We start from the raw sequence: 13,563 nt of genomic DNA on the forward strand, positions 1-13,563 counted from the left end.
TCATTGCTCAAAACCATTTATAAAGAGGAAGCAAGCATTCAGAACAAAGATCTAATTTTTTTCATTCAAAATTAAACAATAGGTAAAAGACAGAGAACAATTTAATCACGAAAATCTCAAAATTTTAAAAATTGAAATATAACTGATTTATAATATTATGTTACTTTTAGGTGCACAGCAAAGTCACTCAGTTATACATATATTTTTTCAGAATATTTTCCATTATAGGTTATTACAAGATATTAAAGATATTACAGGATATTGAATATTTTATAATCGAACAGTTCCCTGTACCATACAGTAAATTCTTGTTGTTTCAAACTCTTTTAAGTAAGACATTTTTCATTAGTTTTTGATACCTTCCTTAAATTTTATTAGCATGTTACGCTGAACGTTTACTCATTTCATTGTAGATATTGACTAGGAAAAGGCTCCCCTGGTGGTTCAGTGGTAGAGAATCTGCCAGCCAAATGCTGGAGACACAGGTTTGATCCCTGGGTTCAGAAGATCCCTTGGAGAAGGAAATGGCAACCCACTCCAGTATTCTTGCCTGGGAAATCCCATGGACAGAAGAGCCTGGCGGGCTACAGTCCATGGGGTCACAAAAGAGTAAGACACAACTCAGCAACCAAACAACTGCCTAGGAACATGAGTGAATTGCTCAGGTTCCTCTATGTCTGGGAAGCAGGAAACAGCTCAACTTGTCAGATATTCAGTATATACCCCAGTACTCACTCATCAAAACACTCTAAACCTGAAACTCCTGTATTTGACACAATATGAAATTCTTCAGGAATCAATGTATCTATTAGTTTCTTTGGCTTAAAAAGAAAGAACAAGAATAAAAACATTAGATGAGTCATATAAATCCTAATTGCTATCCCCAAAGGATACTATTTATTAAGAGATTTTGGTTAGAGAAATAACAACACTTAGTAATATGGGTCATGGCAAGGAATAATAAACTTTTAGCAGAAAACAGGTTAAAAAATTAACCGTGAATTAAAGAACAATCTTGGTTTTAGTATTAGATAACAAAGAAATCTATTGACTTGAAAATTGAAGAGTTATTTCAAATTTACCTTAGCAACCTGCCAAAAATAAGAATTCTACAACTTTTTTTTCCTGCCTTTTCTTAAATTGAAATCTAGCTGATTTACGATGTTGTGTTACTTTTAAGTACTCTACAACTTTAAACTGTGGGTTTCTTAAAAAAAAAAAAAAAACTAGGCTCCTCTCCTGTATTTTCAAGATTAAATAGTTGTAGTTCGGAAAACTGCTTAAGATACATTTGATCTTCTCCCAGTAAATTCCCTTTTCTAGAAAAAATTAGAAAAGTGCCATGAAAAAATTAGAAAACCTAAACAATGCAGGCCGTTAGAGTTTCACATGGCTTTATGTTTTGAGGATTTTTTTTTTTTTTAGGTAGAGGGAGAGGAAGTTATTTGTCAAATACTTGACTTACCTTATGAGGTACAATGACTCCATCACGTGACTGCAGCGCATGGTGCGTTCGTGGGGGACAAACCGCACTCTCCCTCGTCTCTCCTTTAACATATTTAACATCATACAGAAAAGAAATATCCCTAAGATTAAAAAATACAAAATAAGTTTTTTGTTTGGCTACTGGATAAAAGTGGGTAATGCCCACACGCATCCTTCTAGTGGGTAAAAAGGGACACAAAACTGGTCTTCTTACCTCATCCTTTACTTAGAAGGCTGAGGCATTAGAGTTTTCCCCTACATCCTTCCTCTTCTCCACCTCAAACTTCTTTCTCCTTTCCTTCAACCTCGGGTTAAGATGTATTCTATTCCCCAGGATTACTTCCTCCACTTCAGTCCTTCATTTCATCTTTGCCCACATCCTTGGGGATCTCATTCTGTCAGTTATAATCTCTGTGTATTTCCTCTTCTCTTGGAACATTCCCTCCGGTCTATCACTCAGGTCGTTTCTGCTTCTAAAAATCTTCCCCTGACTGTGCACTGGCGTCAAGTTACCTACCTCGCACTTTCTGCTCAACATTAGACTTCTTACAATTTCCCTGCAATTCTGATTTCATTCCCATCTCTCTGCTGAACTCATGCTCCAGAAAGCTGAGGATGACTTTCTACAGTTCAGTGACCAGTTCTCACCTTCCACTCCTTCTGGGGTATTTTCCAGGGTTGATCACCTCACTTTCTAAAAACACTCTCCTCTCCCCTGCCCTCTGTATGACTGGACTCCCTCGGTTCCCTCGTCCCACCCACTCCTTCTTGGACATCTCTGTGACCTCCTGCCTACCAAATGGAAATGTTCCACAACATCCTATCCTCATTCCTCTGCGCTTTCCCTACAGGGTCTCCTTTGGCTATGCTATCAAATCTCACCTTATCATACTTGTTACTTCTAGATACTTTTAGTAACTTCGAGTTACTAAATAATTCTCCTGCATTCTAACTTGTCATCCTTCTGTAATCACTAATTCTGTCAGTTAGCACCACCACTCTACTCATCAAAAATCTCAGCATCCATAATTGATTCTGTCCCATCCTTTGTCCTCAATATCTGTCACTAACACTTATTGATTTTATCGTCGCCCTCTTCTTTTCTCTTGCCAATGCCAAATCAGGGTAACCTTTGCCACGTAAGGTTATGTATCCACAGTGTCCGAGGACTCCAGTGAGGATATTTCAGAGAGGCCACTGTCCTGTCTTACCTACTACAGATCTCACATTTTAAACATTCCTACTTAGATGTCATTTGACATTAACATTTTAACGTCACATTATTGCTGCACTCAGAGCTAATAATTTTTCAAAGTACTTCAAATATCTCATAACTACTAATTATTAAATGGTAATAATTAAAGTCATGGTCCACTGGCATAAAATAAAGTACCGATACTTATGACACCAGAGCCCCAGAACACAGAAGTCCATAGCCTAAATTTCTGCCACTTTTTCTAGCACTGAGACATAACTGAGGAATAACACCTTATATTTACACAGCAGTAAGAGCAGTGTACAGTTTTACAAGTGCTCTTGCGTTCATTATCTCATTCGTGCTTTCTATATCCCTGGGAGGTACACAAAATGGAGTCAGTTATTCCCTTTTTACAAATAAGAAACTGAACTCAGAAAAACCAAATAATCTACCCAAGTATTAGTAACTGTAAACTCACTATTAAGTGGTATTTCAGTAAGGAGCATGGCAGGAGTTAAGTTTTTTCTTTTTTTTTTTTTTAGAGGGAGTAAATTGATAAATGAATGACACAGAGAAAATTAGGAGACCACAATCTTCACAGAGAAAATATTGACACTTTGGATATTTTTAGGAATGATATAAAAACAACAAATATAACTTGCTGATTTGATCACTTCCTTGATGGTGGTGCAGTGGTAGAGAATTTGCCTGCCAATGCAGGAGGCACAAGAGACCTGGGTGTGATCCCTGGATCTGGACGATCCCCTGGAGTAGGAAATGGCAACCCACTCCAGGACTCTTGCCTGGCAAACTCCACGGACAGAGGAGCCTGGTGCACTACAGTTCATGGGGTTGCGAAGAGTCAGACATGACTGAGCGACTGAGCACACACAGGTGTAAAGGTTAAGGGTTTGCTCTGAGGAAAACCAGGGGCTAAGCACTTATTTTTCAAGTTTTTGCATGTCATAAAACTATGTTACCTAGCTCTTCTCAGAAGTGCAAATAAAAGAGGCCCTAAAGACATTCTGCCTGATACTGTCCCTCCTGCTAGGGTACAATAAGGAACAGAAGAGTAAGGGGACAAGTACACAAAGGCACACCAAGGCAAATTTAAATGAGTGAAACGTCAGAAGAGCCAGCTTCCATTGCCATCCTACTGATAATAATCATACACAAACGGCAGACCCATGCCCTCTTCAGATTGTATGCTGGTTCATTAAAGATACTTTAAGCTTTAAAACTATGATACTGTGATTTTTCCAGTTCTGCTCCTCCCAAGGAAATCATACAAAATGAGATCATGACTCTGTTCATCGCCTCTACCCCACTATCTTCCCTCTTTACCTTCCAGCTCCCGTTAGGGAAACTGGATGGTCAATCAGGTATTTGAACTTATTTCTTCGGACAGGGTTATGCCAGACATGGTCAACAGAGCGAGGAAGAGTACCCTGGGGGAAAGAAAACAACCATGAGTACACAGCAGAGGGCGCTCTAGGCAAATGAAATCTATTCTTAATCATTTTTTTTTTTTTTGAGTACATTAAAGGCATTTGGATACGGTTTAGAAAAAGTATAATTCTTACTCGATAACAAGAAGAATTATTATTGAAACTAGAACAACTTAATAGTGAAAGAAAAATATCAAGACTCCGGGCTTCCCTGGTGGTACAGTGGTTAAGAACCTGACTTGCAACGCAGGGCACAAGGACTTCCCAGGCTGGGGAAGATCCCACAAGCCCCGGAGCACCCAAATCCGGGCCCCACAACTACTGAGTCCAGTGCTCGAGAGTCCAGGAACCACAACTAACAAGCCCACATGCAGCAACCAGTGAAGCCTGGGCACCCTAGAGCATGCGCTTGGCTATGACCAGGGGCTACTGCAATGAGAAGCCTGCGTGCTGCAAGGAGAGAGTAGGCCCCGCTCCCTGCAACTAGAGAAAGCCCACGGGCAGCAACCAAGAGCGAGCCAGCCAAATAAATAAACAAATAACTTTTTTTTAAAAAAAGAAAAACATCAAGACTAAGACTAGTAATGATCATTTAGGTAAATCACACAGAAACAGGTTAATGGATATACTCAAGTATTTCCTTGAAAGTACTCATGCAAAATATTTTAGCTTTCAATCTAGGAAATTAATTTTAAAATATCCTTAAGACAATCTGGAATATAAAACATATTAAATAAATACTTAATGAACTGGATGTCAAGATAAATGTTCCCAAGTACTTTATACACACACATACACACACACACATACATACACACACACACACACACACACACATACACACCTTTGGAGTTTTAATTTTCTTAGGAGGCAGTAAGTTTTCAGGACAAGGACCAGCATTGGCCACAGTGGTCAGAGAAAGCAGAACTTCCTCAGGGATGAACTCATTTTGAAGGGAAGTAGGAAGGGGTTTTGACCGATCCACCAAAATTTTTTTCTCCTTTAGTTCAGGAAGTCCTAAGAAAATAATGGGAAAGAAAAGCTTACTGTAGTTTTTGTTGTTGTTGTTAGTTAGTTAGAGATTTCCAGGCTGTCTCATCAATCCTATATATATGTTGCTGACAGAGAGAACCATTGCCTCTGGTTGTCAAGAATAGCAACAATATTTAAAACACTGTATCATCTAGTCAAGAAAAAAAAAAATAACTCATACTGTTTGCCCTACTCATGTTACCGAAATCACAAATCCGTGTGTCCTATGCACAGCGAAGCCCATCAATATTAAACGTTAATGTTTGGAACAGAGAAAGGTTTATTACAGATTCACATGAGGAGATGGGTGGCTCATACCCTAAGAACCCCAAAGTTACGGAAAGCTTTCAGCAAGTCCCTTTAAAAGCAAAAGGGGAGGGATGGGCGTGGTTAGTTGTTGCAGACTTCTCAGGGTCAGATTCTTTGTTCTTGAGGTCCAGCCATGGGCAGGTAGTGATGTTCCTGTGAATCTCTACCAGATGAGTGGTATTCTCTGACCTGACAAGGAAGAGCAAGGTTACAGGGTATAACCTTCACCCTCCAATGTCGAGGTCCCGGCTAAGAGGGGGTAGAGCAGCTCCTTCAGGGCCAGGCTCCCACACGCTGCCCAGCTGTCATCCCTGAGGGAGCCAGGCATCCAACCCAACTGGCCCTCATTCTCCTCAGGCCGCCCAAATGGGGGAGACCACGTCTCACAGATTGGCACCCAGGCAGACAGCCATTGCTCTTAGGTCGCAGAGACAGGGAAGGGAGAATCTCACTGCTGCCTCAAGGCCTGGACCAAGGCTAGTGGAGGGCCTTAGTGAGGGCTCTGGAGCCCCACAGGCTGTTCCCTGGGCCCTCCAGCTCACCCCCTGGCCCAAACCTGGGTAAGCTAGAGGGCCTCCAGCAGAAGACCTGTATCTGTCTCTTACCTCACTCTCCACCTGATGACCACACCACTGATCCTTGATTGAATCACTTCCCCACTGATCCCTCATTGACAGTTATCAGTGGGCCACTGTGGTGCTGACCAATGGCTGAGAAGGACAACTGACAATCCTTCATTAACAGTTGGTTGCTTGCAAGCAGGGCGCACTAAGGCACCAAGCAACGGCTGAGCAAGACCTGTTGCCTAGTAACAGGGTGTGGAGTAATGAGGCACAGTAATGGCTGGCTGCTAAGGGCTGCGCTCATTCTGCTCTGTTACACTCACATCAGACATGAGTTCAAAAACTCATGTACAATGATAAACCTCCATTACTCCAAATTCAAAACTGAAAACAACTCACTTAACTTGATCAGTTAACTGGGATAGCATAAAGATGATGGGGATGTCTATTTACCCTTTGATGTGAAAATCACAAAAGAAATCTCTTCAAAACTGTCAAATTACTTAGTGATTTTTTCTATCTAAGTTCAAAGGTGAAAATTCAATTGGAACATTTACAGAGTGGAATGGATTTGAGTTGGATTTAACAGAGAACTGTGATTGTTAGAAATGAAAAGAGTATAATCAGTTCAGTGCAGTTCCCCAGTAGTGTCCAACTCTTTGCAAGCCCATGAACTGCAGCACGCCAGGCTTCCCTGTCCATCACCAACTCCCAGAGCTTGTTCAAAAACAAACAAAAAAAGGAGTAGAATAATCTGAGCAAATTAGTAAGGTACACTCGGTATAAAGAATGTTCTGCAGAGTTCAATGAGGGCAGATGATTTATAAAGAGAAGGTAAACACCTAATATAGGAAAAGTCTCCTATGTAGTTAGTCAAGGAGGGCTGGGCTGTCACTCCTCTTAAAGAACTCTCCACTAATCTATGCTTCTCACATAGCATGGTTTATTTTAATTTTTATAAGGATGTATCATGCTTTAATGACCATCAGAACACATGAAGTTCACATTACCAAATCTTTATCTCTTGTGAGTTTGGGATGGAGTCAGAATATCAGAAGAAATAAGAAAAAAAAAAAAGGTAAGTGGATTCTAGCAGAGTCTCTCCTAAAAACAAGATGTAGGTGAGCTGGAGGAGCCTTGAACATAACAAGGGGAGAAATGAATCTGGCAGATTCTTATTCTAGAACAGATCTGCACATCCATATATGAATGAAAATCTTATGTAAGTACCTTCATTCAGAATAATTACTAAAACCTGATACAAACTCTTGAGAAGACTCTTGAGAGTCCCTTGGACTGCAAGGAGATCCAACCAGTCCATTCTAAAGGAGATCAGTCCTGGGATTTCTTTGGAAGGAATGATGCTAAAGCTGAAACTCCAGTACTTTGGCCACCTCATGCGAAGAGTTGACTCATTGGAAAAGACTTTGATGCTGGGAGGGATTGGGGGCAGGAGGAGAAGGGGACGACCCAGGATGAGATGGCTGGATGGCATCACTGACTCGATGGACGTGAGTCTGAGTGAACTCCGGGAGTTGGTGATGGACAGGGAGGCCTGGCCTGCTGCGATTCATGGGGTCACAAAGAGCCGGACACGACTGAGCGACTGAACTGAACTGAACTGATACAAACTAGTTCCTTAACAAAGAAAAATCCCCCAAAACCCAGAAAGTACTGTTTCAAACCACCACTGGTACTTAAAATAGGTTGAATTTAGAACAACATAAAACTCATCAGCATTTGAAAAAAAAAATTACAATCCTTACGCGGAGTAGGACTGCAAACTATTATAAAAGGCAAGGCTTTTGATTTTATTTAAACAAGTATATTAGTAAAACAAAACTAATTAAAGTATCTGAAATCTCAGATTAAGGAAAAAAGTGAATGGTTGTGATTTCTGATTATGGTCATGATTACTTATGCCTTGACGAACGTTACCTGTCTCTTCCTTGGATGCAGAGATTTTCAAGTTTTTGCCCTCAGGTGTTGACGTGGAGGGTGTTTTCGGGAGTGACATTAAGCAATGCCTAGCACTCTCTGTAAATAGTTGAAATACCCCTCTGGAAAGCTAATCTACAACCATATCACCGGCATGCAGTACTGGGATTTGGCAGAGTTGCAACACAGACCTGCAGGGAAAAAAGAGACATAGAACGGAAGGGAGGGAGGGATACCCGTTTAGTGTTCATGCTAAATTTGGAGTTTACAATTCATCTACCTTGGGTTTTCTTTGGGGAGATTTCTGGGCTCTCCCAAGATATCTGATGCAACTAAAATACCTGGGCCCAGGCCGGGAAGGACACGCTGGGCCCACCCCTCCGACCACCGGAACCACCTAAGGGCGCCCCTGGCTTCCCCACAGGCCGGCCTCGCGCTCGCAGCTTCACCGACTCGAGGTCGGGCAGAACTCGACCTCGTTTCTGCCGTCAGAAGTGATGGGAAACGGACACTTGCAACCCGTACCCGTAAATTGTGTTTCCCGCCAGACATCTTGTCGCCACGCCTTTCCCCGGACGCCTTCGTGTTGTCATGGAAACCCAGGACCCCGCGCCTTGGCAACCCTCAATGGCGGCTGCCTTCGGCGGTGCCGGCGGACGACGGAGACGGCTAAGAAACAGTCTCTCGGGGATCGGATGTTTTAAATCATAACACGCTTTCAGTTGCGTGAAGAATAAAAACGTTTAATTGAGCCGTTCTTACGGAGTCAGAAAGTGTCTGGATCCCAGGGCTTCCGCAGCAGGTGGGCGCCAGGGCGCAGGCGCTAGCCAGTGTCGCACCCCCACCCCCTCGGCCTCCCCACTCTCCCACCTTGGGACCAAAGGCGGAGTCCGACTCGAGCGAGTGTTTCGCCATCCATTCATTCCACTTTTTTGTTTCCTCTGTTTTTCCACAACCAAATTCAGGGGGAAATGGGGTGATCAACAAGTACTGAGTTCCCATCAATCCTATCAACTGAGGCAGTATTGCGGATGCTGCCTCTGTCCTTGGCATTTCCATTGAATCTTCCTTGGATACTTAAGAGCCACTTGCGCCCGCGCCCCTCATACCCCAACCCCTACCCCCATTTTCCCTGCGGGCGGAAGGCATTCCTAGGTACAGAAATTTTTAGCTGGAGGTCGGTGGGGAAATTGCACCTCAGGCAGAGACAACCCGATCAAATCGTTAGGTCTTACTGCTTAAAAACATGATCACAGGAAGTTATGTGATAAATACATTGAAACAGAGAAGGTGAAAACCCCCTCTCAACACCACCATTATCGGCTCTGCTGTACCCGACCCACAGCAAAGCCAACTGACATCTGATTATGATAAAGGAAAATACACTTTATCACAAGGTGCTAAGCAAGTAGAGCAGGCTCAAAAGACCAGAATTCCCTGATGGCTCTCAGTGAGGCGCTTTAGAAGCAACGTGAGAAACTGGCCACAGGCACCTGATCAGCTTGTAGACATTTTGACAGCTTGATTGCGGATTAGTGGTGAGTTAACCGGGTGTTATTTCAGGAGTCAACATCAACCTTACTGTTCCAAACGGTCTGGGGTCTATGTGCTTTCAAGAGCATTCAGTCAGTGTCTTCTGACTGGTGATGGGGTTACTATCTGTAAAACAACTGGAGGATATGGCTCAGAATATTTATCTATAGCCTTTGAGTAGGAACTAAGCGTCCTTGACTTGCTTAAACTGTTATTTTATCTTACTTGTTTTGTTTCTAAGTGTTCTCACTTCTCTGAATTTGCTCTTTGGAACGTGGAGAAGGCCTAGAAGGCTAAAGCTTTCCTGCAAACAGGAGGCAGGGGATGTGGGGTGGGATCTGTCCCCTGGAAGGCCTTGGAGTTCTACTGCCCAGATTCAGGATCATTTTGTATTAAGATGGAATCTTAATACTAAGTAGTGCTGGTGGAATCCCTGCATTTAGATGAAGCTGTTAGGTATTATTTCAGGGGTTCTGAAGAGCTGCAGTACCATAGTCCTTTATGTCTCAGTGCAGAAAAGAATTTAGCAAGAGGCAAAGTGTTGGAGAAAACTCTTGAGAGTCCCTTGGACTACAAGGAGATCAAACTAGTCAATTCTAAAGGAAATCAGTCCTGAATATTCACTGGAAGGACTGATGCTGAAGCTGAAACTCCAATACTTTGGCCACCTGAATCAAAGAACTGACTTATTGGAAAAGACCCTGATGCTGAGAAAGACAGGAGAAGGGGACGACAGAGGATGAGATGGTTGGATGGCATCACCATCCAAATGGATGGACAGGAGTCTGAGCAAGCTCCGGAAATTGGTGATGGACAGTGAAGCCTGGCAGGCTGCGGTCCACAGGGTCGCAGAGTTGGACACGACTGAAAGTGATAGATGTGGGACTTCACAGGTGGCCCAGTGGTAAAGAATCCACCTGCCAATGCAGAAGACACAAGGGACTCCAGTTCAATCCCCGGGTCAGGAAGATCCCCTGAAGTAAGAAATAGCACCCCACTCCAGTATTCTTGCATGGAGAATCCCGTGGACAGAGGAGCCTGGCAGACTAGTTCAGGGAGTCGCAGAGTGTGACACGACTGTGCACACAAAGTGATAGATAGGAAATGATTTATTAGAATAGGATACTTGTGAGGTTTACAAATGGGTGGGAAATTTCATACCAGGAAAACTTGCTGGGCTACCGTTTTATAATCAAAGGAAAAGTGGGGAGGAGAACTTCTTTGACTTTCTTGAGTAGACATCATGCTTCCATCATCAGCTCCTCCTCCAGGTTGAGCAGGGGAGCTTTCTTGCCTCTAGCCCCGGTCAAGCTAGGTCTGTAAGTTATTGTTTATGTGTGCAGAGACCATGTCCTAGGGATTATTAATGCTGAGCTCACTGGGCAGGATGTGGCTCTCACAGCACCATTAGCTTATTATTTGAGGCATGTCTCATCCTTTTGTTGCACGGTTTTGTTGCTAAGCAAACCTCTATTGCACAGTCATTAACTTACAGGGGCCTCCCACATTTTTTCTATTTACAACCCCCTGGGGGGATTAATTTTCATCACCTATTGTTCTTTAGTTGCTAAGTCATTTCCAACTCTTCTGCAACCCCATGGACTGCATCCCACCATGCTCCTCTGTCCATGGGATTTTCCAGGCAAGAATACTGGAGTGGGTTGCCATTTCCTTCCCCAAGAGATCTTCCCAACTCAAGGATCAAACCCACATCTCCTGCTTGACAGGTTCTTTACCACTGAGCCACCTGGGAAGACCATGTCCCTTTACTCTGTCCCTATCACATCCTCCTCCAGGTGTTTACCCCTTTATGCTTAAAAGCGGGTAAAGGGCAACGATTGATCAGTGGTTATTTCCAGGTGAGAAGGGACGTAGGCCTGCCTGGAGGAGGAGTAAAAACTTGGCTGAATGTCCATTCTCTATTCGGAGAACTGCAAGTTAATGTCATTCTGGTTAGCGTCATCCTTTTAGCTCTCTTAGATGTTAAGTATTGGAGGATGAGTCTACAAAAAATTTAAATTAAGAGAAATACAGCAGTAAGCATTAGAAAGTCATTAAGAGAGATTATGACCATGACTTTGAAGATTCAAACTGTTTTACCCCAAGGAGTTTCCAAATCTGGAAGAGGATCACTTAAGGCCTCAATCTGTTTTAGTTAGGCCTAGAATGTTTTATATTTGAGGGTCTATTGAGTCTTCTCAGTATAGATTTAATCTCTTATTTTTTGTTAATATCCGTTGGTGATGAAAATGGCTTCCCTGCCCCTCTAGGGACAGAATTGTTTTTTGGTGTTAGTTATATAGATGGCATCTCTAGGCAAAGCCACTTTTGGACTTGGACCCCAGTGGCCTTTTGATTGTGAAAGCATCAAAGGCTGAGGGACCCCCATCACTCTCTAGCATCTGAGGCATTTCCTCTTCCAATGCCCAGCTGGTCACTGAGTCGTTATCTATTCTTTGAGGCCCCATTGACTGCAGCCCACCAGGCTCCTGTCCATGGAATTCTCTAGGCAAGAATATTGGGAGTGGGTAGCCATTTCCTTCTCCAGAGGATCTTCCCGACCCAGGGATGAAACCTGGGTCTCCTGCACTGCAGGCGGATTCTTTACCATCTGAGTCACCAGGGAAGCCCCTCCAAAGCCCTGGCTGCTTGCAAAGGGCCCATTGATCACAATCTTTCCTGCCGTGTCCCTTCTGTCCACACAGGGCACACTGATTTTTGTCTGGGTACCCATGGGCCTTGTGGCCCACCATGGCCAGACTGGCACAGAAAGCCTGGTCTCCCTTTGCTTGTCCTGAGTGGACAAAGCCATTGTCACCATCTGGGCCTTTTGTTTATCTCTGGGTGCGTTCCACCTTTTTGGTCATATCTTTGTTATTGAAAAACCAAATAAACCAGTTGGACAAAATTGCTCATGGGGTCTGAGGACCAGCAATTGTTTTTTCAATTTTGTGTCTGATGTCTGGGACAGACTGGGTATGAAATGCATAGCCAAAAGGGCCTGTTCCTTGGGGAAGGGGGGTCCACATTTGTATACTTTTAAAAGTTTTCACTAATCTCCCTTGAAAAATGGCAGAATTTTCCTCTGGTCCCTGTTGTACTTCTTCCACTTTTTTCCTAATTAGCAGATTTCACTGTAACTTTTTTATACCTTCTATTAAAAACAATCATATGATCCCATCTATCCCTATCAATAAATTTAGTGACTTCATTGTGGATCTGCCTTAGGGACAGCTTTGTTCCCCACCTGGTGTACTGAATGGCCCTCTTGTGCTTGGCCTGTCATTTCGTCAGTATGGACTCTGGCTACCAGTATCACATGCTGTTCTTTCTCAGGGGTGTAGCAGTGAGATAAAAATCTGTAAATTCCCCCTGGTGAAATCAAAAGATCTGATTAACCAGGTGAACTCCTGTGTGACATGTTCAGGGTCCTCAGAAAAATCCCCCAACTTATCTGCCAGATTTAGATCAGACGCTGAAAAAAGCTCATTTCTTGATTTTTATCAGAAATTTCTCTTGGAGGCAGAACCATAGGGGCACTTAGTGATAACTTACATAGCTGTAGGTAATAGCTAAACCGAAAATTACCCCCTTGGTTAACTTGGAGTACAAAGGTCTCTCCTCACCCTTGGGTGTGTTTCCCCTGGGATAATAGCCTTGGTTTGAGTAGCCATTTCCATAAATATAGCAGCTTTCATCAAAACAATAGTTAGCTATTGAAAAGTTTTCTTCTCATGTTAAAATCCACCATGTAATTTAATTAAGAATTTAATGACTTTTCTAATGCTTATTGCTGTATTTCTCTTAAATCTTTTTGTAGACTCATCCTCCAATGCTTAACATCCAAGAGGGCTAAAAAAGATGATGCTAACCAGAATAACACTGACTTACAGTTCTCCCAACAGAGAAGGGACAGCCAGATGTTACCCCTTCACTAGGCTGACCTACGTCTCATCTCATCCAGAAGTAGCTAATGATCATGATCGCCCTTTACCCACTTTTAAGCACAAAAGGTTAAACAACTGGAGTGGGGAAATAATAGGGACGTAAAGGGACA

General features: G+C 42.9%; 1 protein-coding gene across 1 annotated transcript in view; it reads right to left on the reverse strand.

Annotated features, from left to right (window-relative positions):
* The window catches only part of AXDND1 (axonemal dynein light chain domain containing 1), a 74,062-nt gene extending 63,993 nt beyond the window's left edge, over positions 1-10,069 (reverse strand). Inside the window, exons 1-6 of the mRNA XM_040263889.1 lie at positions 8,499-10,069; positions 7,974-8,164; positions 4,976-5,148; positions 4,028-4,131; positions 1,466-1,586; positions 736-821 (exon numbers count right to left, since the gene is read on the reverse strand). Of these exons, the coding sequence (XP_040119823.1) occupies positions 736-821; positions 1,466-1,586; positions 4,028-4,131; positions 4,976-5,148; positions 7,974-8,052 (563 nt within the window). The 5' untranslated portion in view covers positions 8,053-8,164; positions 8,499-10,069. The remainder of the gene's footprint in view (positions 1-735; positions 822-1,465; positions 1,587-4,027; positions 4,132-4,975; positions 5,149-7,973; positions 8,165-8,498) is intronic.
* Between the last annotated feature and the right edge of the window lie 3,494 nt (positions 10,070-13,563).

This window comes from Oryx dammah, unplaced genomic scaffold (assembly GCF_014754425.2).
Source record: "Oryx dammah isolate SB20612 unplaced genomic scaffold, SCBI_Odam_1.1 HiC_scaffold_21, whole genome shotgun sequence".
Lineage (NCBI taxonomy): Eukaryota > Metazoa > Chordata > Mammalia > Artiodactyla > Bovidae > Oryx > Oryx dammah.